Source organism: Grammomys surdaster, unplaced genomic scaffold (assembly GCF_004785775.1).
Source record: "Grammomys surdaster isolate TR1022 unplaced genomic scaffold, NIH_TR_1.0 131, whole genome shotgun sequence".
Classification (NCBI taxonomy): Eukaryota; Metazoa; Chordata; class Mammalia; order Rodentia; family Muridae; genus Grammomys; species Grammomys surdaster.
This window is the reverse complement of record NW_021604589.1, coordinates 7,136,810-7,163,783: the sequence shown is the minus strand read 5'-3', so window position 1 is coordinate 7,163,783 and position 26,974 is coordinate 7,136,810. Positions and strand designations below refer to the sequence as shown.

At 36.3% G+C, this 26,974-nt stretch overlaps 2 protein-coding genes across 8 annotated transcripts in view; one reads left to right on the top strand and one right to left on the bottom strand.

Moving 5' to 3' along the window:
* The window catches only part of Arhgap6 (Rho GTPase activating protein 6), a 476,516-nt gene that overhangs the window by 101,596 nt on the left and 347,946 nt on the right, over positions 1-26,974 (bottom strand). The window lies entirely within an intron of this gene.
* Amelx (amelogenin X-linked) lies at positions 5,619-16,616 on the top strand. 6 transcript variants are annotated; one of them, XM_028761650.1, is made up of 7 exons: positions 5,619-5,674; positions 6,986-7,051; positions 8,918-8,965; positions 10,327-10,371; positions 10,642-11,079; positions 14,656-14,700; positions 16,504-16,616. In XM_028761650.1, the coding sequence occupies exons 2-7, from the start codon at positions 6,998-7,000 to the stop codon at positions 16,531-16,533; spliced, it is 660 nt and encodes a 219-aa protein (XP_028617483.1). In that variant the 5' UTR covers positions 5,619-5,674; positions 6,986-6,997; the 3' UTR covers positions 16,534-16,616. The 6 variants fall into 6 exon arrangements, with proteins under 6 accessions (XP_028617483.1, XP_028617513.1, XP_028617498.1 ...); XM_028761657.1 differs by lacking the exons at positions 14,656-14,700; positions 16,504-16,616 and adding exons at positions 10,189-10,230; positions 12,530-12,685 and having other exon boundaries at positions 5,622-5,674; XM_028761680.1 differs by lacking the exons at positions 14,656-14,700; positions 16,504-16,616 and adding an exon at positions 12,530-12,676 and having other exon boundaries at positions 10,714-11,079.

Here is a 26,974-nt window from a genome sequence, read left to right as displayed (position 1 = left end):
TGTGTGAATAAATTATGATTTGAGAAAAAATAAATTATTTAAAAAAAAAGATTATGTTCATGGTTAGAAACTCTGTCAAGATACTAAGACTATTAGAAACCATTCAGTTGTACATTCTGGGGCCAATTTCATGGTATGTAAATTATATAATAATAAAATAATTTCAATCCTTTTTATATGTTTCATTTGTTTTTGTTCTTTACTAAACAAGAGCTCATTTCATGCAGTGTTATCTAGTTGGCTGTATACAGTAATCTCTAGCAACAGGTCTTATAAGAAGCTCGATGTTTTATATGAAAGTTATAAATAGGTTCTTTATGATTTATACACATATGTTATCACTTTGTCTAGGACCCTGAGATATGCAAAGTACATATGATATGTCATTTTGTCCAAGAACTATGGGAGAAAACTCTATATTTTGAAATATGGATGGTAACTTCCAACCTTTTGACTGTATTTTTCTTTTTATTTCATTGAATTTTCTACCTTTAATTTATCTGGAATTATTAAAATTGTCACTCTCCAAGAGAGCATAATTCTAGCATTAGTGGCAAGACTCTTATGGCAACTTGAACTATGTATCAAATTCCAATCGTACCAGTAGTACTACATCATTAGACCTTGACTCGAGAAAACAGAACAAAAAAATGGCCACTTTTAAAAACATATTTGAAATTGAATATTATAAGCAACCACTTATTTAGTAATTCCCACTTTCCAATCATTATGAAAAATGTGCAAAGGACTCAGGTACATGGGCCAAGGTCAGGCACAATGGATCCATGGCCCAGGCATAATTCTAACCTACTCTGTCCTCTGCCAAACAACAAGTTTTTCCCTTCCCTTGACAGCATAGAAACTACTGGTCATTATATGTGTGTATTGGACAAAAATAGAAAAGTAAAACGTATTTTGTTGTATTCTGTCCCATAAACAGAAATTTTAAAAAGCTTATCTTTACATTACTATTTTACCTCTGTTAACTCAGGTATAACATTTTCACTCCTGACAATTACCAGTTAATTATAACCCAAACAACATACTTCCATTTACATATAATTTCCTTCACTGAATGTTATTCCACCAGATACTTAGCAAATACCTGCAGGCTTTCCAAATTACAAGCTATATGAATTCTCTCTGTGAATATTTATATTATTAAGGTATTATCTTCATGTAATCAAATGGGTTTTTATCACTTTTAAAGGTACTGTGTTTTTACCTGATTTTTTTATTCAGCCTTAACTCACTCCAAATGAGCATTAAATAAATCCAAAGCCTATGAAAGATTGGATATATTATGTACTCATCAATCCTGCTGAAATTCCTGAAAAAGAATACTGTGCCCCAAATGTCTTTTATTTTTGGGGGGTTTATTGAATACAAAGAGCACTTTAATGGATGAAATGAAATCCTGGAAAGTGAAGGTGTTCAGAAATGAGTACCTTACATAAATACTGTTAATTTTTTGGTAAACATCTGCATAAATTGAGATTAGAAGGAAGGGATGGATGTTTGACTTAGGAAGGGCTATGAAGACAGGTATCTTTCCTAGCTAATCAAGTACCTTATCTAAATACTGCAGTATTTGCCTATGAAGAATTTACATTAAACCACATTATTTTCTATATTTTCACAATATCATTGATAGCTTTGACAGTTTCTTTAACTAATCATCTAGTATCTACTTGGTGTAAGTTACCAAAAATCTGCCAAGAAAGTATAAGACACAGTACACTCCAAAGTTTGCTGTGGAGGAAATGTAGCTAATGTTTGGCAGAATAAGTAAGTGGTGATGCACCTAAATACTGACAAGGGTACAACTCCAATTATATCCCAGAAAATATTCTTCCTGGAAAATGATATTTTCTATTTTTAGAAAAGTAAAGTTTTAAGTATTTCTTACATGAGTATATTATATCTACATTTCTTACCCCCATCCTTCTTTCAACTCTTGTGTTTCCCCAACCATATTGTTCTCTAATTCTTGAGTTAGTCTAGTTAGTTGCATGAGGTTAGGGCTGACTTCTTATGGTTGAGGTCATACCCTTAAAAAAAGGAGAAAAACCTGTCTTTCTCTTCTTTTGTATCCATTGTCATTTTAGCTCTTCACCTAGTGGTGGGGTCTTTTGAATCTTCTCCTATCTACAAGGACATTGCATTTTATAATGAGTGGATGTCTACAAATGGAGCATTTAAAAGCTCACTTTGGTTCCAATTACGTAAAATCTTGGAATTATTCTAGAATATTTGAAAATCAATCATGAGTCTGCCTTAAGAGAAAGGTTGAGACCTGAGGTATTATACAGTGGACATGAAAGGTCTGCAGTATTCACAATACCTACTTCTCCAATGATCATACTCATAAATCTGAGAGTCAGAAAGTAAGCCAGAAGACAGAATCCTAAAGCAACAATAGACAACTTGAGCCTATGGTTTCTTAGCAAACCCCAAATCAGAATCAGCTAATTAAACAGTGGAAACTTGCTAGCATAAGCAAAACATGATAAGTTGCAATCAAAGAAAGGAATAACAACGACAACAAAAAAGGCAGAGGAATTATTATAATTCAGAAGGGCATTTATTCACTGATCACTTCCAAAGAGAGTGTTTAGAAGTAGTAATAAATTCACATATTATTTGGTTTCTATAATAACAATAACAGCCTGCAGTTCATATGTATTCCACACATATATATGCAGAAACTGATATTTGGAATGAATGTAGAACAAAATAAAGACACATTTGGATTCCATGTCATTAAACTTGTCTCAGAGATATCACAATACAGAAAACCACTTTATGTTTAAAATTCAATTTTAAAACAGCGCCTTAAAAAGAGCAAAAATATATTCAACTTCAAAAGGCAAGAGAAACAAGAATACTCTGGAAATGTTATAGAATCTATAACAAAATGAATAATTTATTTGGTAATTTATTATATAAAATGAAATAATCACTTATAGACAAAACATTAATTGAAATATTCTTTTTCTCTAAAACACTCAGTAATCTTTGAATATTGAGAATAGCACACATCATTATGCATATTATTGGAGTACAGTGTGGTATTACATGACAGTATACACTGATCAATAATTAGCATTTTATTTTCCTAATGATGTCTTCATGGTTTAAACCTTTGAGGTCAGTGATTTCCATGTCCACAAAACATATCACAGGTAATGTGAACTGTAATCATTCCACTGTTCTGTGAAGCACCAGAATTTTATTTCCTGTACCTAATTGTGTTTTGGTGTATGTTATCTAACATGCCCATCCCTGCCTAGCTTCTAGGAATCAGTAATCTGCATTCGAATTAACATTTATAGATTCTTCTATAGTTGATTTCTTTCACTTAACACGATCTCACTTAACTGTCTTCTAATTCCACTCTCTTATTTTTACTGCAAATACCATGATTTCACTCTTCATTATGATACATCATTTTGAATATTTTATTCATCCACTCATCTGTTGATAAGCATCTATGCTGCTTCTATATCATGAGCACTATAAATAGTGCCACAATAAACCTGGAAGTATAGTTGTATTTTTTAATTATTGAATTCACTTTCTTTGGATGTATGCACAGGTGTGGAAATCTGAATCATAGTAAAGATCCATTTTCAGTTTTCTATTCTTTACACCCTTGACAGCCTTTGTTACTTTGTTACTTTTTATCCCCTTTCAACTTTGCTTCCTATATGATTGTTTCAGCAATAAACATATCCACAAATAAATGCAAACCTTGGATGCATTTAGGTTTTAGAGAATTCAGGTTTTAGAGATATATTCGGTGTTGACTTTCTTGTGTACATTTGGCCTATTATGTCCTTGCACTCCTACTCTTCCATCTCTTCCAGTCTGAATGATGTGCCATTCATAATGATGTTCAGTCATCCTTACTAAATTCTAGTAAAAGATAATCTTAGAACTTAGACCACCTTAGATCTTACTATTAGGATCCTTTAAACACTTGCCACTTTCCAGGGAATAGGAGTGGAATGGGCAATAAAGAGCTTTCAGTTCCCCTGTGTATTTCTCTCATCTAATTTTCATACTCATCTTCTTGGGTAGATTGTATTATTGTCCCTATTCTACTCACGAGGAAATAGTGGTGAAGCAGGAGTCAGAATTAACATTGCCTAAGTTCAATACTGGCACAAAAACTATACATTACACAATTTAATGACTATCTCATTCCTCTATTATTAATTTGAAGAATCTGTAGAAAGTATGTATATTTGTAGCTACAGAAAAATGTACACATGTATAAAAATGTATAAACTCAGGTACTCAAAATATCCAACTCTATCACCAGTTACATGAACATTTCCTGTAGTAATTCAATATTGATGCAAAACCCAATAGTTCTTGTCACTAATTATAAATTTATTTCTCAAATAATAAATTTGTAGAATAAAGTAAAATAAACCTATGCTTTATCACAATTAAGAAGTAACAATATATTTAAACGTAGCTGCTATATCAGAAGTCCCTCCAAGTGAAGTGACTTGGTTAATGTTGCTTAAACAAAGGAGTGGCTGCTGAAAACATGGGCGCAATGCTCTGAAAAAGTGATGGGAATTTCAGTTTGCAATATAAGAAACTGGGATTGGTATAGGCTAGAAAAAAACCCGAGCAGTAGTTCTCAACCTTGCTAATGATGAGACCCTGAATACATTTCCCCATGTTGTAGTAACCCCCAACCATAAAATTATTTTTCCTTTTGTTTCATAACTGTCATTTTGCTACTGATATGAAATGTAATATAAATATCTGTGTTTTCCAATGGTCTTGGGTGACCCCTGTGAAAGGGTCATTTGACACCCCCAAAGAGGTCATGACCTACAGTTTGGGAATGTTTGGATTAGAGAGAAGCCAACCGGCTCTGTAGTAAAATCAGGGCGATATCTCCTGTAACACGTTTGTAAGTCTTCAAATAGATTTTCAAGTACATTTTATGGTATATGACATTTGTTTACTTTGTCCTTTGGGGCATTAGAATAAGTGTTGCTACTGTAATAGTCTTGAGGTCATGGTTGTTTGCATGACAGATGGTTTTCTGGAAGAGTCCAAGAAAAAGGGCCTTGGTCTCTTTTTGGTGGACACCAGAGTGACACAGGACAAAGAAAATATCTGTGATAGAAGCAGAGAAAACACTAGCAATTGTGGAATTCTGAGTGAGCTTTGGATTTTTACAAGAATAGGAATTCAATCCATGCGTCTTGATGTGAACAGTCTGGAGAACGTTAAGAGACTGTTTTGAGTACACTGGAGAAACTTGACCATTCACTTAAAAAAAAAAGAATAATGTTAATTGCTAGAACTGAGGCATAGACAATGGCATAGCACTTACTTAAAAATGAATTCGAATATATCAGCATATGCAGTCAACTAATTTGCTGACTTGAAGACAGCCTCCTAAACCTATCATTGCCTGTAATGAACGAGTATATGCACTAATCACACCATGCAGTGCTCACAGCATCTAAAAAAATCATGATACAGGGATTTTTCTTTAGACTCAACACATTTTTCATTCAGCAACCTGATTGGCTGTTCTAAGTGCCCTGCATGGTATAAATTGGGCCACAGAGTTGGAAGAAACCATCGGATCAAGCATCCCTGAGCTTCAGACAGAAACTCACTGAGCATATACTCAAAGGTATGTGGATTTCATTCATAATACCATCTTTACTATGGTCATTTCTTTCTCTGAATTTCATGTTTCAAAAGTGTGACTGTATTGCACATTTCTAATACTCTGTGCCATCTACATCTTCTTCAGTTTTGCTATAATTAAATTATAGACTCAAATCATTGGAATGAAATTTTAACTTCATAGTACAGTAGTGTGTTTGCATGCACTTCTATAAATTTTAGGTCAAGCATTCCAGAGCCTTTTGGAAGCCAGATTTCACACAAAAATGTGTATTTGCTTTGTAATTAAGATACAGTTTAACAGGCTGAGGGCTACTTCTTTACACAATCTTGTTAAATCTTATCAAGTGTGAATGCTTTTTCTTAGTAACTCAACCTCTGGGCAAAAAGGTTTAGAAGGTAGAAACCCTCAATGTGCTTTCATAGCAAGCACCAATACATTTTACATTCATATCCTAAATAAATCTTCAAGGTGTTGTCATAAAGCAATATGCATATTTTAGGATAACTAGTTCTTGCTTCATGTCTCAAGGACCTTAATATGTAGAAGAATTACAGTATAGTTGACGAGCAAGAAGAGAATGCTACGGGCTTAAGACAGACCTTGTTAGGTAGAAAGTATTCCACAACCCTTAAAGAAGCTTAGAACTGTGGCACTGTTCTCTCTCTTTTCTTTAATCATTTCTTTTGCTTCAAACCTGGACTCAAAGGTGTTATGAGAGACTCTTGCCTAAAATTCTACAAGTGGACCTAAACCCACTCTGCCATTATTCTATTCTGGAAAATTATTCAATATTTTTTCTCAAATAATTAGTCTATGTATTTAACAGTAGCAATGCTCAAGTGGGCTGTGCTCCCCCCCCAAAAAAATTCTGTATCTTCTTGTTACAAAGGTATAACATCATGTTCATTTGATTATCTCTTCATCTTTTATATTCAACCCTATTCTTTTAATCATTATTTATTGATTCCATCTAGCTTCTAGTCATCTACAGGGTATATAAGTATAGGAAATGGTTTACAACATCATTATTGTAGATCGCTTTTGGTACTCTAACTAATTAACCTTCAGCTTAGTTAAAAAACAAAAAACAAAAACAAAGATCAAAAACAAACCATTGCACTATTAGGACTCCCGAAGCAGTTATACAGGTGGAAACATGGAAATCCCATATGAATGTCACTTTACCAATAAGGGTCCCACCTTATTGTTGATAAGCAAAACATGAATGTGGATTATATACATGTATGAAACATAATTATGCTCATGCTTTTTAAATTTTTTTTAAATGGCTGGTGTTGATTTACATTTCAGAACCATCAAGAAATGGGGACCTGGATTTTGTTTGCCTGCCTCCTGGGAGCAGCTTTTGCTATGCCCGTGAGTAAAACACCCCATTTACTGATTGTATCCAATTAAATAAGCGTGGAACTAGAAATCTGCTCCCGTGGTTGGTAATTTTCACTGTGTAATACAGTACAAGATCTGATATCCCCAAGTATCTAAGTGTTGAAGAAACCCTTATGGAGTATGTTAAAAAGAAAATCATGAATGTCTCCACCATAGATTGTGATTCAGTACAGCTGAAGTGGGGCCAAGCACTCAACATTTTAACAAGCATTTTACCCCCAGAAGACTCCTGTAACCATTGGCTTGTAAACAACACTGCCCATCCCTACATGTAGTTATCCATTTGAAGGGCTCCTTGAAAGGCTTCCAGAGAAAATGTTTACTTGCTTTAGGCAAATATAACAGCCCAAAAAATCTCAAAGGCTTAATTCCTCACAAGTTCCAAAATTTCTTCTTGTCCTCCAGATACCACTGCTGTCAGTCTTTAAGGGGTTAATATTTATTCTTTTCTTGTACCACTTCCCTGAAGCCCTCTCCTTTTGGTGGATCTGGTTACTCCTTATGTAGGATTTGGCATTAGCAAGGTACTAGAATCCTGCCTGCCTGTGCCAAATACACATTGACAGCATGCAAATACAATACCAGATCTGTACTAAAGATCAAGAAGTCTGGTCCACTCTCTAGACCCAGTGGCAGACGGCTTAGATCACATGCCAGCAAAACTCTTTGGTGGTATAAAGAGCAGTTGATACTATTCCTATGTACCAGTAAGCTTGCATGACAGCCACCCTTCTCTCACACACAAAACCAAGATTTTGTGCTCTGCATTCCTAAAATCCTAGTCCTCTGAGGCACTCTGACATTTACAAAGTCAACCCTTTCAATACACATATCTCAGAGAAGTTATATCAACACAGTATAGAGAAAACAGCTATCCAACTGGTGTTAATTTACATTCAGATGAGAGGGAATACATTTAATGGTAAAACATGAGCATTTTGAAAGAGTAAAGTTGAATTGACCCTTAAGCAGCTTTGTTTCTGAGGGAGGTTTTTGGCTTTATGCTCACAACATTCTGTCTCCTGCCCCCATCCCCAGGTGAGGGCATCAGAAACTAAATAAAGCAGGAACTAGTCAGGCCACTACTTTGGGAAGCACAGAGAGTCTTGGTTTAGAAAATTGTTCAGGTTGCTTTTTATTTGGAAGTTCTAAATTTCTGCCATAAATCATTGACAGTAATAAAAAGGGTTAGCCTTGAATTTGAATAAATCAATTATTTTATTGTCCAGGGGATGAATTTAGAATGTTTATATTTTATTAGTCTCATCTTGTTCTCAAATTAACAATAGATTAGGGTATTATTTATTTACTTTGCATATTAATTACTAGGAATCCCTTTGATTCCTGGACATTTGACCAGCTGATCTATAAAGGGACCCTCTGTGAAACAATTCCTGGCTTGTTGTTCTTTTTCAATTGTGTCATGGAAGCAGATCTCTTTTCCTAACCCAGAGGGTGTTTGATCCACAAATAAATGGGTGGGTACAGAGGGGTGGGATCCTTTGATGGTTGATGGATTTAATTCAGTGATCTCTGGGGGACAAACATATGCTGCTTTTTGAGTCTAGGTATCCCACTAGAAGACTATGGCCCCTCTGGAAGTTGTTTAGTTATTCAGAAACTCTCTAAAATGAGAGGGTTCCTCCTTCACAACATACATGCTCAGACTAAAAGTAGAGTTCAAGTACATTCTATACTATGTGTATATATTTTTAAATAGCTTTAGACATCTTTAATGTAAACAATTGCATATTGACTTAATTTCTTTCTTTCTTTTCCTTTTTCTCCGCCCCCTCCCTTTCTCTTTCACTTTGCCTTCTCCCCTTTCTAAAAAAGCTACCACCTCATCCTGGGAGCCCTGGTTACATCAACTTAAGCTATGAGGTAATTTTTCTATTTATTAATTTTGACCATTGTTTGAGTTAAAGAGTCCCTGAGATCTGTAAAGAGTGGTGTATTGATTCTTCATTCAAGATGTTTTTCAAATGGTCACACTTTTTCAGTTCCCACCAGCAGCTTTAAGCCCTGACTGATGTCCTCAAACCTGCATTTCTCAGCACCTTCCTACCTGGTCACTCTGACTCAGCCTCTACTTTTAAACCTAGTTATAAGTGTATCCACCATGAACTACCACTCAGGAAGGATCCATGATAGGGCAGAGACTGAACTCAGCTTCAACAGTCTTGTTCTATGCCAGCCTATAAAATTCAAGGAGTAAGTAAGATGTTAAAATCTTTTCTAGCTGGAAAAGTTGCTGATTCAAAGACATCCACACACTGTGTGTGTTTCTCATTGGCTATGCTAAGTGATCAATAAAATGTGGTTTACAAGAGTCTCTACAGAGTGATGGAAAGCAGAAGTGTTCTAGAAACAGGGTTTGGGGTTCTCCTAAACAGCCTGCAAACTATATGGCCCTGGGAAAATCAATTTTCCTCTTTGGAACTTTGGCTTCCTCACCTAAAGAAGGGAAACAATGATAACTACATTTCCAAAAAAATATCATCCAGAAGTGCATGAAAAGTGCTGTGTCACTCATAACTTGAGTGAGGTTAATAGCTTTATCGATTAAATGATGTATTATATGAAAGAACTATCTGAGACTAATTAATAAGATTATACTGTCCAGAAGGAATGAAACTCTTTACTTATCTCATGGGATCAGATAAAAATCCAAGTATGTTAACTCATATATGAACAAAAAAATGTTATAGGAATCTGAGGCAAACTCTAGTGTTTTATCTGAAAAGGTTGATTGATGTATTTGACCAAGAAATCTATGTCTGTAGGATGAAAGACAATGTTTCTACCTCATTTTTCCATTGTGATATCAAATAAAACAGTAATGATTACTATATCACATTATTATATTTTAAGTTTTCAATTGTTTTGCTCTTGCAATGAAGAAGATTAAATTGAATTAATGCCTTTGTAACTTCAGCTGAGTGGATGAACCTATCTGAGTTTTCATAACATTCCCTATAAAAATGAGGGTGATACCTGCCCCCAATCATGCGAGAAAGCATGAAAAATGTATGGGATGAATATAACACAGTGCCTGACACATAGAAAGCATCCTACAAATGTTTACCTTCTTCTTTCTTTTGTAGAAGTCACATTCTCAGGCTATCAATACTGACAGGACTGCATTAGTGAGTCTATATTTCATACTGCATTAGTGAGTTTAGTATTTAGTTCATATGTAATTAAACTGAATCAAATGCATCCTAATGTCTCTTTCTCTTAAGGTGCTTACCCCTTTGAAGTGGTACCAGAGCATGATAAGGCAGCCGGTATGTAAGCATTTTGTTCTTCCTTCCCTTAAGAGAATAGGCATGCATTTTAAGTCCCTTTTTAACTGAGATATCATATCTGCTCCACCTTCAAACACTAATGGGAAATTTAGTTTGTAAAAGGTCATATCTGTGTACACTGTTAGAAATTCTTGCAAAGGAAAAATGACTAAAATATTCATAAGGTCATAATAACAAACACTACTGCTACTTCTCCAGTTAGAAATCAACTGAGCCAATTGGTAAACCTGACTCTTTGTTTCTCACCAGTATCCTTCCTATGGTTACGAACCCATGGGTGGATGGCTGCACCACCAAATCATCCCTGTGCTGTCTCAACAGCATCCCCCGAGTCACACCCTTCAGCCTCATCACCACCTCCCAGTGGTGCCAGCTCAACAGCCCGTGGCCCCCCAGCAACCAATGATGCCAGTTCCTGGCCACCACTCCATGACTCCAACCCAACACCATCAGCCAAACATCCCTCCATCCGCCCAGCAGCCCTTCCAGCAGCCCTTCCAGCCCCAGGCCATTCCACCCCAGTCTCATCAGCCCATGCAGCCCCAGTCACCTCTGCATCCCATCCAGCCCCTGGCACCACAGCCACCTCTGCCTCCACTGTTCTCCATGCAGCCCCTGTCCCCCATTCTTCCTGAGCTGCCTCTGGAAGCTTGGCCAGCGACAGACAAGACCAAGCGGGAAGAAGTGGTGAGTATACCTTGAAACTAGCAAAAGACAAATCCTTTGGAAAGTGACTTAACAGAATTGGCCCCAGAGTTCTAAGTTTCAAAATTCATAATTAATACCATGGGTCTTATGGTATATTTAAATTCTAATTATAGAATTCTTACCAGCATATATATTACTGAAATGCACTCATTTTAAGAGTAACTGAACAGGTGAATATCATTTTACACACATACACACAGACATCAAAGACTTTAGTAGTTGAATATGCTTAAACTGCAGGAAGAATATAAAAAGAGTAGTATTCTGAGAGCAAAGAGGACAGATATTTGAAGAAGCTGAGAGAGGTAGATAGAAAATCTTTCAAGACATAAAGGGAGAATGCCTGTCTAAAGTGATCATTCAACTTGAAAATGGATATTAGCAATGCTGTTAGGTTTCTCTTCAGTACTAGGACTCCATAGCCTAAGCAATTGACAAGTGTTTCTCAGAATTCAGCATTAAATATTCCTATGTTACAGAAAGCTCTTATTAAACAAGTGTAAAACAGTCAATAAAATGATCCGTATGCACAAACACATAAGTAACATATATGAAATAATTTCATTATACTATGCACATGCACCCAAATGTGATTCCAATTTATAGATACTATTAATGATTTGCTCAAAAATCAAAAAGAAGTGAGAGAGGCATGCCCTAGCTTAGGAGCCATGACATATAGGTTCTAACCCTAGCTTTTCTCTCAAGAGAGAGAGAAAGAGAGAAAGAGAGAAGGAGAGAGAGAGAGAGATGGTCAGGTACCATGTTACTTCCATTTTGAGGGGAAAGGAAAAAAACAGATAACTTCTAACACTAAGAATTTATACCACCATTCCTCATATACTATCATGAATGTCTTCACAATTGTAAGCCTGTTTATGGAAATGAGGCAGAACTTTTGAGAATTGACTGGAATTCAATAACTTAGTAGCTAGTACTGATTAACCTAGACTAAGGTACCTGCTCTCTGTTTGCATGCACAGTGGGCTTATTTGTGTCTTTACTAATGATTAACACTGTAGATTCGATCATGGGTTTTATCTTGCCAAACCTATTTGTGGAAAGGTGACTTTGGGTAGGTAGTTTGGTCATTTTAAACTCAGGATCTTCCTGTTTAAAATTAGAGTAAAATTATAGATGACTGCCTAGAGTTGCCTTATGAAAAATAAAATAAAGTAATAACATTATAGCAGGCAACACTTGATACAAGGTGGCAGCTACTATTATATTATTAAATATGTCTTAGTGTTTTCAACATAGGGAACTTCTATTTAATGACAAGACAAGAAACTTCAGAGATTACAGAATCAAAGTCAATGGTTGTACATTGTTTTAAAAAAAACTGAAGCCATAACTTATTATTGTAAATGGTATTCACTAGGAATGTTTGTAAATTATGTTAATTGTTCCTTTTGCTATATTTTTTCAGGATTAAAAAATTCAGAAAATGAGAGAACCGAAGTGGATACTTTGGTTGTTTTTAGGAATAACTCAAGAACACAATGATTTGTGCCTACAATCACTTAGTAAATTCTGTAACTAAAAATAAGTATCATTAGCAGATAATAAAATGTTTTAAAAATCATTCATGTCTTTGTGTTGAATTAAATTTAAAATTTCCTATCACTTGAGAAAAGAACTTATAAGTGAATAATTGTGAATAATATAGGGATTGGTCATTTGCTCCTACAAATTGACCATTTGGCAGGCAAATCATGACTCTATGTCTTCTTAGAGGACCTCTATATTATCTCAAATGTTTTCTTAAAATAGAAATTTGTACATCATTAACAATAACCAAGAAAGTTAAAAGAAATAGTTAAGCATGAATAGTCACTGAACCTGAATCAAATGAAGGCAAGTTTAAAAGGAGTATTCTTTACATTGAAAAAGATAAACTTTAAAGAATGTTTATATTCTAAATCAAATTAAGACTTGGGACTCTAGCTTTGTTCTTCACAACACATCAGTAATCAAAATCTGGTCTTTTGATCTCATTCTGCAGAAAAATATTTTTGAGTAAAATTCTGTGATATATATATGGTAATTCACTGAATTTGAAATTATTGAAATAATTATTTTTCCTAAGAAAATTAATAATGGAGCCTCAAACAGAGACTTGCAGTGATTTTATACACAAGTCATTTCTTTCACTTCATAATCTTTAAGCTGATGAAGTCTACCGCATGGTCTTCAAAACGTTAACAGATGCGTAAAATGGACTCAAAACAAGTTTTCTTTCCCACTCATATTTATATTTGAATCATTTTTCCTCTTACACCCACACAAAATTGTAAACAGTCTTTGCAGAATTTATATTACACAGCACCCACAGTAACTTTATTCCAGTACCTTCATGATTAAGGTCCCTCTTAATCATATTCTGGAATGAATAAATATAGCTTTCTCTGAGAAGGTATCAATATGCAAACAAATGAGTTGATTTTAAAGAACTAAAATGCAGTAAGAAAGGTAAGAAACCATTTAATCAACTAGCATAGGCTATTTCTAATCAACTGAGTAAATATTTCTCAAGCACACACTAGACTAGGTACTACTGTATGTGATAGTGAAGACAGTAATTCCTTATCATTATGGTTCTAGAATCCACCAAAGGGATGCAATAACCTAGCCATCAATAGTAAAAGATGTTCAAATGGCATTAATCCTATAGCAAAGTAATGTCAAAATTCTATGGCATACAGCAGTCACTATTAGTAGCTGTTCATCAGCTTACTCACAACTCATTCCTCATTGGTAGATCTGGAACTGATCACAGCATGTGGCCTTTCACCTACTTGGGATAGAGATGTGTCCTCTTTACTACCCAGGGAGTGGAGGTCCATTCATCCACATTAACTATGACATCAGTTTCCACACTTCTTTTCTGTTATTAGTTGAGGGATAGGTTGTGGTGGACCATGAATATAGAATGAGGGTAAAGGACAAGTTTCCTGGGAAAGAAAACAAAATCTTAGGGATTAGTTTTCCCTTTTCTTAAAGGATATATGGATACACTCTAGAGAAAACTGATGTTCTTTTGATCATTTGTTTGAAGTTGTGATTCATGGAGCTGTGTCTGCTTTCTTGTGATCAAAAGTTAGAAGTAGAAAAATAAAACCTCCTGGGGATCTTGGTGGAATTATTGTGTCCTGAAATTACCCATCCTTGGGGCCATTTGCTGCTATATGCTTTCCTATTTCAATGAAAAGCATGAGCTGTGAAACTTAAAAAGAATTACCATTTTTGTAGCCCTGTTGCATAATATGTCTCTAACTTTTCATGACTATCTCTAAAAGATGAGGGTATCTGTACTTGCCTCAGATCATGGACAACTTACAGAATGTGCTGGAATATTAGTAACATAATACTTGATATAGGAGCCTTGGAGTTGTATTTAGCTGCTTTCTTTTGTAGAACCCACATTCTCATGCTATCAATACTGACAGGACTGCATTAGTGAGTATATATTTCATACTGCATTAGTGAGTTTAGTATTTAGTTCATATGAAACTAAATTATATCAACTGCATTCTAATGTCTCTTTCTCTTAAGGCATTTTCTCCTATGAAGTGGTACCAGGGCATGCCAAGGCATCCGGTATGTAGACATTTTGCTCTTTATTACTTTAAATTAACAAGCATGCATTTCAAATCTCCTTATTAATTCAAATATGTCTATTCTAATGTATACATTTGAGGCTAACACTGCTTAAATCCTGTTGGAGGTGAAATGGTGTCAAAAAGCATGGAGTTCAAAGGCATATTATAATATCTATGTGGAAAACGTGTAAAACTTGAGGGTTTACAATAACTTTTGATATTAATGAACATCCACCTTCAATAAATGCCTAAACCATTGCTCGCATGAACCTTCCAAACTTGACTTTTGTACCTCTATGTACTTTTTTGTATACTTTATAATATTGAGTTTGCACCATACTGAAAAGTTCAACTTCTATAAATAATGATTCTAATTGATAGAAATGTGCATACTTCACATATTAGAAAGTAAAATGGAAGATATAACCTAATAATATAATTTCAACTGATAATTCCATAAATATTCATCTTATTAGCAAATATTGAGGATGGATCTGGAAGTAACTATCATTTATTAAAGACAGTAATGGTTACCATTCTACTGTACTATCATATACTATGTGTATTAAAATGTAGATACATAGGATCATAATGCAATAGAATGTTTAAACCAGTGCTCTATATTAAGTGGTAATTATATTTTATACCATTGATGTCCAACACATTAGTCATGTGTGGGCATTTACATTTAAATGATCTAAAAAGGAATAACACTTAAAACTTAGTTTTTTTGGCTATAGTTGATATATTCTAAGTGCTTAGGACCCACACTAGGCAAATGACTACCATATTGGACAACTAATGCTAATAGAACTGAGAGTTTTATCACTGTTCCTCTATGCACTACTTTCTGAAGCAGACAAAGCATATTTATCAATGCCAAGATTTGAAACCAAAGATGACACAAAACAGATTGACTGATCAAATGTGAAAATTTTCAGTTCTCCATAAGAGGTTATTTCCTAAGCATGTCAGGAATCATTATCTTGAAAGAGGATTTTCCTAAGAACTAGAATATTCTTTTTCTTTTTTTTTTTTGTCAAACCATATACACTACGATGGTTTCCCCTCTAGTTCCCTTCCAAAATAGGCAAATCTGGAATTGAAATAAATTCAGTTCCCTACTTGTAATAAAATTGTTCAGCACCAAATGAATGGTGTTTCAGAACTTGAACCAGCCACATCTGGACTGGAGGTATGTTAGGTCTGCTCTTGGTCTGCAGCATCACTGGAAAGAGGTGAAAGTTTAAGCTGATTTAAAAAACTGAAACCAACACAACTTCTTTTGCTCAATTCTGATAGAGACTTATTGGCTGTAACTGCTAGAAAAATTTGCATTCTCTTTTGTTTCATGGTTCAAAAATTACAGCGCTATGACACATACTTGCACGTAAACATGCCCAATGGGTTCACCTATAGAAAAATGCACATGTGTGGAGACATATAACATTTGAGCAACTTGAAATTTCAAATAAGTCTTTTCTTCATTACAACCACTTAGAGAATATATAGGGATGACATTAGCTATTACTAACAAGGCATATTACAGTTTATCTAATAAAATTTCAGGAAATAAATCATGTTGCTCATTTTTCCCATGAAAAATGTTTATACCTATTTTTGTAACTTCATACAAAATGTATCTACAGACTTTCTCCATAAACCTGATGTTTCCCCTTGGTAGTACACAATAGCAGACAACACCAAGTCTGAATATAAATACTAAACTTTAAAAGTTATATGAAATATTAAATAATTTTGTTGATTGTAAAAGTAACATGATGTCTACTTATCTTAACAGCTTAACATGGAAAGCACAACAGAAAAATGATTCCAACCACTCTCCTACCCTTCCAGAACATAATGGCATGTAGTAGTATTCAATATTGCCTTAATAAAATTCTCATCTGCTTACATTTGTCATGAAGTTCTTGTTACTTGAAGGTTTTCCTTTGGGGAGATTTGGTTTCTAACCCATCTCTGTTAAAAAAAAATCTGTAACCTTATCAGTAGGGGTTATTGGCTGAAATTTAGTTATTAAAAAGTCCTTGCTGTGAAGAGTCCACAGAAATTCATATAAAACTCCTGACACTTATAAAAGACAAATAATAATTGAGGCTTGTGGAAAAGAAAGGGTGATAGGTAAATAATATCCACCTCCTTTATTTACAAAACCAAAATCAGTAAAACACTCCTACAAATATCCCCGTCCCTTAATGGAAAAGTAAAAGGAAAGAGGGAATGAAGAGAGAGGGAGAAAGGGAAGAAAACACTGTGGGGTTAAGTATGTATCTTTTTCTTATAGAGTTAAAAATACCTCAAATAATATCAAATTACCTCAGCACCACAAAACATCCATAATCCTGTATTTGGGCGTGGAATGTGAGTGCACTGAGGCTATTCAAGTGTCCACCCAAATTCAAAGATGGTTTCCAGTGCTGTGACTTTACAAGCCGAGCATCTGGTTCATAATTATGACCATAGCTGTGGAAAGTTGGACAAATCTCTTGTCTCTGTGTCTCAATTTCTTCATCTATAAAATGTACTGACATCTTTCTTTGAGTCTTTTCTTGGGGGTGGGGGATAGATTCTTCTCTCATACACTACATTCCAACCACAGTTTCCCATCACTCCACTTTTCCGAGCTCATGCAACCTCCCCTCTCCCACAGATCTACTTCCCCTCTGTTTCCCTTTAGAAAAGAGCAGGTCTTCAAGAGACAACTAAACATGACAAAATAAGATACAATAAGAAAAGATGAAAGCCCTCATATTGAGGCTAGACAAGGCAACCCAAATAGAGGTAAAGAATCCTAAGACCAGGCAAAAGAATCAGCAGCACACCCTCACTCGTTATTAGTGGAGTCTCATAAAACCAGAAAGCTAACAGCCATAATGGCCACTAAATTCAATTCCTGCTGGATGCAATTATTTGTAGAGCTGTGTGTGTGTGTGTACGTGTGTGTAGCATGTGTATGTGCATGTTCAAATGTGTGCACATTTATATGAATGTGTGTATATTCGTGCATCTGCAGCCCAGAAGTTGATGTCTTCATCTACTGCTCTCCACATTATCATTATTATTTTTTGAGACAAGGTCCCTCAGTAAACTGGAAGCTCACCAATTCTTAAAGACTAATTTTCAGTGATCCACCTCCCCAGAGGTAGAGATTCCAGATTTCAGATACACACTATCATGCCCTTTTTATTTGAATGTTGGATATATGAATTCAAACTCTAATATTGTCTTGCAAAACTTTACCAAGCCTCCATAGACAGTTTTTATATTTTCAAAAGGGATCTTCTGTACATCTCAAAGAGAATGCTACAGAGTTGGGAGTAGTATCAACTCCACATTTTTTTTGTATCACATAAAAGTTTTCTATGTCAAAGGCTCCAGTGTGGTACATATTTAGTATTTACCAATCTGTAATTCCTGAAATATTGCCACCTAAAACATTTTCCTTATTCACTGTGACCTTGCATGACCTCCACCACATCTGATTTTCCAGATGCTGTTCTTGTCTATCCCCAGCACCAACCTCCATTATATACCCTAGGGAATGGTACAAATTCAGCAAGGGTACATAGTGATCAATTTCTGAGTATTTTTTTATGTGTACCCCATGAAGCTTATTATGGAATAGAGAAACCATGGTATTTGTTTGATATTCACAACACATCTTGGGAAAGTTCTCTGCTGAGAATTAAAGCTCTCAGATGGATGAGAGGGCTGATACATAAGGATGGATGCTCTCATGATACATGTATGGTACATATAGGAAAGTAGAAGGGGTGTTAATTTCATTTTCATGAGTATTTTGAGTTACAGGTAGGCCCCTCTGTCTTTCTGGATTCCAGTGGATAAACTGTAAACTAATGCAAGGCCAGTTCTCATAGGAAATGCGAGGAACCATCTTCTATTGGTTAGTTCTGAGAACACTACGATGTGAAAAAAAATGCATCCTTGCTTCTCTCCAGTCTTCCTTCTGCCATCATGTGCAGCACATACTTAAAGCCTTTTTAAATGATTCTATGAAATGGACCAGGATGCACATAATGAAAATTCCATTGAAATGTTCCTAGCATGACAGTGAATCAGAACTAAACTGGCTTATATATTCTCTCTACTTGAAATTTATGTGCTCAGATAGAAATATGTGTGCTCAGATTTATGTGCTCAGATAGAAGGGCTGGAGAGATGGCTCAGAGGGTAAGAGCACTGGCTGCACCTCCCAGAGATCCTTAGTTCAATTCCAAGCAACCACATGGTGGCTCACAACCATCTGTAATGAGATCTGGCGCCCCTACTGGCATGTAGGTATACATACAGTCAGAACAATAATATATAATAAATAAATCTTTGAAAAAATATATGAGAAAAGTTCAATTATCTAGTGAGTGCACACAAAACACACACACACACACACACACACACACACACACACACAGAGAGAGAGAGAGAGAGAGAGAGAGAGAGAGAGAGAGAGAGAGAGAGAGAGAATGCTTTGACTTTGTTTCCTGCTTTGCAGCCTCCACAAATGTTAGCTAGTGGGGCAATAGTCCAAACTGGCTCCTTCCATAGGGCTCTGACTGAAGGAGGAAAGAAGGAAATGTTTGCAAGTTTGCACAGCTGCATGCAATAACAAACTCAAACTCAGGCTCTACAGGTTTACAAAAATCTCATTTTCTGCCTGTGATGAGGAACTTGGCCTCAACCTGGTTTCCACCAATGATTTTTTTTTTACATCCAAAAATAGGTACAAAAGAAAACTTCATAACCTATTTCCTTTTTTCCCTTAAGACAGCACTCAGTTTTCAAATACTTATAAAATATTGCTACTACAAGGTGCAGTTTCTGTCCACAGGATTTACAGAGATGGTTGTAGAACAAAAATGGTTTTCTGCCTTTGTGGTGTGGCTCATTCAGGTGAAAAACAAATATTTCGAATGAAGAATAATCAGAAAGCAGGAAACCAAATTCACAAGGTGAGTTAACTGATGGCTGTTATTATCAGTAATCAGAAACAGAATATAAAACCTTCCCTGGCAAATGAAATCATTCAAGAAACTCCAAATGATATCAGACTTGTAAGAGCAGCAAATGTTGTTGAGAAACAACTTGTCATTTAGTAACCTTATGTTGTACATATGTAATAATATATATATATATATATATATATATTGGTCTGTGCTCATGCTAAGAGAAATGAAACTATACGGGAATGAGTTGAAATGAAATGCTCATATTGCTTGATATCATACATAATTGATCATTAGAAAAGCTTGTGAGTTTTACTGTAATGGTGTTTATAAAAAAATTCAACATACAAACTAATATTTGCTATTACTTAAGGAGTCACAGACACACACACACACACATGTAACAAAATTACCATTATGAAATAGCAACAAAAATATTTTGTGTGGTTGTCGGTCACCATAACGTGAAGAATGATTAAATGATTACAGCATTAGGAACAGAGAATGCTGAATCTAACCATTAGACCACCAGGGAGCTTGATTGTAGCATTAGAAACGTTGAGTTCCACTGTTCTAGAGCAACAGGAAGAGAGAAATCTTAGCAGTCATCAAAGCCTTATGAACCTAGAACTTAAAAGAGACACAACTACTGCATCGAGTGAGCTGAATCAAGATAACCCTTCCAGTATAATTGCATCTCTCCTTTCCCACTGTATTCTCGTCCTTCTATGGGGTCCTTATTTCATGAAGACTTCCATATCATGCTGGCTCTGGTCTTAGTCTGCTTTTCACAAGAGGTACAACACAAAGACTCTGAAACCTGCACACTATATCTTCTTACCTCGTTGGGGTCTTTACATCCCAGCAGTAACAGCAGCTCCAGACAGAACTGACCCCCCATACTCTCCACACAGAGCTTCTGTCCAGTGTGGGGCAGAAAAGGAACCAGGAGGCAAGGGTACTGCTCAGTGCTAAAGGAGCCAGCCAGCCAGGCTCCCCAGCTGGAATGCATGGCAAGAGGCCCTGGGAGGGAGAAGGCCTTGGGTCACTGTGATCCTCTGAGTCAGAAACCCTGGGGATCTCTCTGCTCTAAAAGGCCTTCCTAGGCATAAGAAGCCAAGAGATCCAGAGTGCTCACTTAGGGAAGAATATCTAAAATTTAAAATCTTGAGGCAAGTGACTCTATAAACATATGGTCATTTAGAGGAGAGCCTAGAAATGCAATATGAATGTTGGAGGAAGAATAACCATTTAGATGATATGCTTGCACATATACATGATAAAGGATTCCCATTTAGAGCACATAAAATCACTCTTCCAACTCATATTAGAAAGAGTAAAAGGGCTTAAGAAAAATGGGAGAAGGATCTAAACTGGCATTCCTTAGAAGAAAATGCACTAGTAGCCAATAAGCTCAGGAAAAGTTGTTAAGCATCAGGACCTACCAGGATATGCAAATCAAAATCACAAGAGCTAAGCCCCCAATAAGAGCATAAGAGCAGCATTATGCATAATAGCCCTATAGGGAAGCAATCCAAATGTTCGTCAACTAATGAATGGATAGAAAAATTGTGACATGGATTATACATATGTATGGATATGATATATGGATATGTAATGGAGTATCATTAGGCCATTATGGGAAATGAGGGCTGACACAGGCTACAGTATAGACCAGCCTTGACAACATAATATTGATTGAAAGGTGTCAGGCCCAAAAGTCCAGATTGTGTGATTCCATTTCCAAGACATTTTCAAAACAGGTACATTATAGTAACAGGTCAATGGTTGATAGGAATTCAGGGAATGGGCAGAAGACAGTGATGCGGCTTTCTTTTAGGAGTGATGAAATTCTTCTACAACAGAGTGTGGCAGTGGTTCTGTGGATGTAACAATGAGTTATTCAGTTTAAATGGGTATGTTGTCTGATATGTCAATTTTACTTTGATAAGGCTGCTACATTAAAAAAAGAATGAAATGCTGATTCTTATTTCCTCACAACAACCCTTGCCTAATGATGTGAGGTTATTCAGAAGCTCCCATTGTTCCTGCAAATTCAAGGACCACAATGTAAGTAGGCTTCTATTTGATGATGGAACTACAACCACTCGCCCCTAGAAGTAGGAATTGGGGGCCCTTGTCTCAGTCACTGAGAGTAAAGACTCTGTTTCAGCTACATAGTTCTTCCTTGCCCTTCCATGATGCCTCCAACCCTGAACACTAGCCACATCTCCGCAAGCTCACAGCTTCATCTATGAGAGAGTCCTTTCGAACATACAGTTGTTCATGAATTTCTTTTTATCTGTGGATTAAATGGCATTTAGTTCCAGTGGTACAGCTCTGTATTCCTCCTAGTTGAAATTGAGCAATTTATTGTTTTCCTTTACATATTATTTACTCATAAGCAAGGAAAGAATCTACTCTTTAAAACATTATTTGAATTGATTTTGTGTATGTGTGTGTTCATGTATGGGTGTGTGTGTGCGTTTTCGTGCGTGCCTGTGTGTGTGTGTGTGTGTGTGTGTGTGTGTGTTTAGGTTAGAAGGCATCTTGTGGATGTCAGTTTTTTTCATTACACTACAGATATCCCTTAGGTCAAACTCAATCATCAGGCTAGGCAACAAGCACCGTTATCTTCTGATCCATCTCACAAACCCCAAGAATCTACTCTTTCAAACATTTTTTTCTTAGGTTAGAGCATTGCCTCCAGGAGCCAGTGTCTATGTTCACAATTATAAATTGAAAAGAAACTAGCAAGAGGTGACAATGAGGAGAGCAGTCACTAAATTCAGAAAAATCTCTGGCATTCTTATTTAAGTCTATCATTCACTAGAACTACAGCTGAGATTATGTCACATTTATTAAAATTATATTAATTTCCATTATATTTATTAGTATTACTTGTTTGCTTTCTAGTCTTTATCTTTGCAAGTGATCCTTGGGCACACAGGATCACTGCCTATAAATATGGATTTATTAGTGCTACTTTGTCCATTCTAACTTGCAGTGCAAATTTTGTTTAAAAGAGTGCCTTCTGTTAAAATACGGCTAACACTCCAAGGGAATTTTCCTAGGCACTTCCGTTAACCATCAGGTATGGCTTCTGGAATTTATTTATAGATAACATTTACTTATTCTGGATTAGTCTTAGATGTTTCCACCATAAAGGTCCTTGATATTATCTCTTTTTTGAAAGATGATTCCATTGCCTTATAAAAGATATTGTTGGATGGGAGAAGTAGGCTTTTCCTTGAGGAAGGCTTTAAAACAGTGTTTCTGAGACAGTTCCTCTGTGTCCATGTTTTTACTGAAGCAACCATACAGGCTTCTTCTCAATCAAACTAAAGTACTTTATAATAGATGCTTAACAACACAATTCTGGGGCCCATGCTATCTTACTTTTTATGGCAAAATGGGGAAAATCAAAGAGTTTAAAATTGTTATTCATTGGCATATATTCAGTGACTCTGAAAATTTGGCCAGTACTTGAGTTTGCAAATTTCTATGGAAAATGAGCTGTGCTTGGCAAGCTTCATGAAATATGAGGCTGATAAAAATGTTTCATGCTTTCTCAAGACCTTATGCCACTAACTGTGTGGGATTGGAAAAATATTGTTTAAATGTCCATTTAAACACCATCAATAAACAATTTTCTTTATCTGTAAGAGTTAATGAAATTCTGTTTATTTCAAAATATAACTTGAACTAGGCTTCTTTGAACTTTGATTATGAGATAGTGTTTCACAGACAACACAGACATGGATCAATCTAGTTCAGTAGAGTTCAAGTCAAAGCCAAAAATTGTTGATAGAGTACTTTATTTTACATTGTGGAGAATTTTAACTGGAAATTCCATTGATACTTAGGTTGTTAGGAAGTAGGTCATGAACTCACAAGAAAAGATGAAACCAAAAGAGATAAAAATATTATTGTAACATCCCAAAGCATTGTATTAAAGAACATGATGATGAATTCCACTGCAAAGTTCATGACTCTCAAATATTATCACCTCTAAATCAATCATCGGTGTTTTTTTTTTAAATGGAATTGTCTATCCATCTGCCTTCTTGACCCTCTCACCTGGTATCTCAGGTCATATCAAACTCTTTGCTTTCTGGCCAATTTCTTTATACCCCACCCTCCCACATCTTGAGAGGTGTTGATCGTTGATAAAGCATTTATCACTAATCCTGGCTTGTAGTACCTTCTTGAGAATGGTTACAGTTGTTGATGGTAATGACTATCACTGAAGATAAAATGATAATGATCTTTTCCAAGTTTATCCAGCCAGAAACTAACTAGTCCTTCCTTATTCTTTTTTTAAACTTGCTTTCCATATTTGATATATTCTAGAGTTCTTTTGACTTGATATCTAATACAATTTAAGAACCTGACCCTCCTCTGTAGCTCCACTATTACGCTACTTCTAGCCTCTAGATTAAATCAACCTACCAATCTATTCTTACTCTTATTTAACTAATTTTTCACGGGAGAAATCAGAATGTTCTCAAATAGAAACTTTTCTTTTAAGATATATGTATCATGTGTTGTGTATGTATTAAATGTACTAAACCACATTACTAGGAATTACTTAACACTTCCATTGTAAAGAGGAGTAAATAAGCAAAACAGATTGCACCGTGTTCTATATCACACTAACAAAATTCACACCCCATTCATCCAGCTCCAGAGCTGTATTCAAATGCTACATAAAGGAATATACTATTCTCAAGCTTTTACAACATAACACCAGGCAAGGAAGGAAAGAGTCAATGGTTTTCTACTGTACTTAGAACAAAATTCATCCACACAGATTCTCCCTGTACCAAAACATCTGGCCACCTTCCTGAGCCTTTTGTCTCCTGCTCCCCTTTCCCCTCATTCTTTTCTTTAATTAATTAATTATTTTATTTACATCTCACCTGTTGCCTCTCCTCCTGGTCCCCCATCTCAGAGTTCTTTCTCCTTTCCCCCTCACCTCTGACAGGGTGTCCCTCCAGGCATCCTTCTTCTCTGGGGCATCAAGTCTCTACAGAATTAGGCATATCTCAGACCAGATAAAAAAAGCTCTCTGCTACACATGTGCCAGGGGCCTCAGAACAGCCTGTGTATGCGCTTTGGTTTGTAGCTCAGTCTCTGGGAGCTTCCAGGGATTGAGGCTAATTGACACTTTTCGTCTTCCTATGGGTTTGCCATCCCATTCAGTTCCTTAAGTCCTTCCACTAACCCTTTCTTAAGAGTCCGTGACCTCTGACCAATGCTTGGCTATGAGTATCTGCATCTCTCAGTCAGGTGTTGGAAGAGCCTCTCAGAAGACAGTCATGTTAGGCTCCTGTCTGCAAGCACAACATAGCATCAGTAATAGTGTCAGTGTTTGATGCGCACACATAGTATGGATCCCAAGTTGAGCCAGTCACTGATTGGCCTCCTTCAGTCTCTGCTCCATTTTTGTCCCTGTATTTCTTTCAGCATGAACAATTTTCAGTCCAAAATTTTGAAGGTCAGTTGGTGTCCCCATACCTCCACTGGGGGGCCTTGTCTAACTACTGGAGGTGGTTCCTTCAGTTTCCATATCCACATTGTTGGGCATTACAGCTAAGTTCACCCACATTGAGTCCTGGGAGTGTCTTACATTCCAGGTTTCTGGAACTTTCTAGAAGTTCCCCCATTCCCTGGCAGCTGTATATTTCTGTTCATTCTCCTGGCCCTCTGGGATTCTCTGTTGTCTCCCCCACATACATGATCTTGCTCCCTCACCATTTCCTCTCCTCCTCCCCTCCCCCACCCAGCTCCCTTCTGCTCACTGCCTCCCATGATCATTTTGTTCCCTTTTCTAGGTGGGATTTAAGCATCCTCACTTGGGACTTCCTTCTTGTTTAACTTCTTAGAGTCTGTGGGGTGTATCATGGGTATTCTGTACTTTTTGGATAATATCAGTGAGTACATACCATGCATGTCCTTTTGGGTCTGGAATATCTCATTCAGGATGATACTTTCTAGTTCCATCCACTTACCTGCAAATTTCATGATGATTTTGTTTTTAATAGCTGAATAACATTCCATTCTGCAAATGAACCATATTTGCTGCATCCATTCTTAAATTACTTAGTTAGGGTCAAGGCAAGTTCTGGACTGCTTAGGAATTTCCTCTTTTTCTGCTTCCTATGCCAGAGCTGCCCTTCCATGGCATTTTCCCATGGCTGGTCCCTCCTTCATTACATCTCTGCTTAAATCGCATTGGGTCAAGAAAGCATTCCCTGACCTTCCCAATCGGAAGTCAATGCTCCCATGCCTTTCAATCTCAACCTTCTGTTCATTTCTTACTAGCACTTATCTCAATTTATAATTGCTTTTTATAATTGTACATTCATTTATTGGTATCCCATTGGCTTGAAAGCTTCACAATAAAAATGATTCTCACCTCACTGTACTTCTACCCTGTAACAAACTGTTTTTTAATTAATTTTTTATTGGATATTTTATTTACATTTCAGATGTTATCCCCTTTCCCCATTTCCCCCCATCCAGAAACCTCCATCCCATCCCCCTCCTCCTGCTTCTATGAGGATGTGCCTCCACCCACTCCCACCTCCCTGCCCTCAAATTCCTTCACACTGGGACATCCAACCTTTAAGGGATCAAGGACCTCCTCTTCCACCTATGCCTGATAAAGCCATTATCCCCTACATATACAGCTGGAGCCCTGGGTCCCTCCCTATGTGCTCCCAGGCTGGTGGTTTAGAACCTGGGGACTCTGGTTGGTTGGTATTGTTGCTCTCCCCATGGGACTGCCAACCCCTTCAGCTCCTTCAGTCTTCTCTCTAACTTCTCCATTGGGAACCCCATGATCAGTTCATTAGTTAGCTGTGAGCATCTGCCTCTGTATATGTCAGGCTCTGGCAGACCTCTAAGGAGACAGTTATAAACATTCTGCTTTACAAAGAGTTGGTGATGAGAACTTTGAGAAACAAGTCAATGAACAGAAGAATATTTTGGTGATGGGAAATAACTACATAGAGTCAAGGTTCTCCAAAGGTGGAGAAAGGTCAGACACAATCACCTGGGTAAAGGTCTACATCCCTAAGTTAATCGCTTAGTTTTGAAGCCATCACTTTGTCTCTCCAAAAATTTATAGAATTTTGGTTTTAAGATGATTCAGCAACATGTAATGATTCTAGAATGGTCATGGATTTTAAGTAGACATTGTGTGCAGGATTACTGGCTAATAGAACAGAATGTGCATTGTTATATTCCACAAATATGCTATTTTGAAAATACTAGTAATAGTAT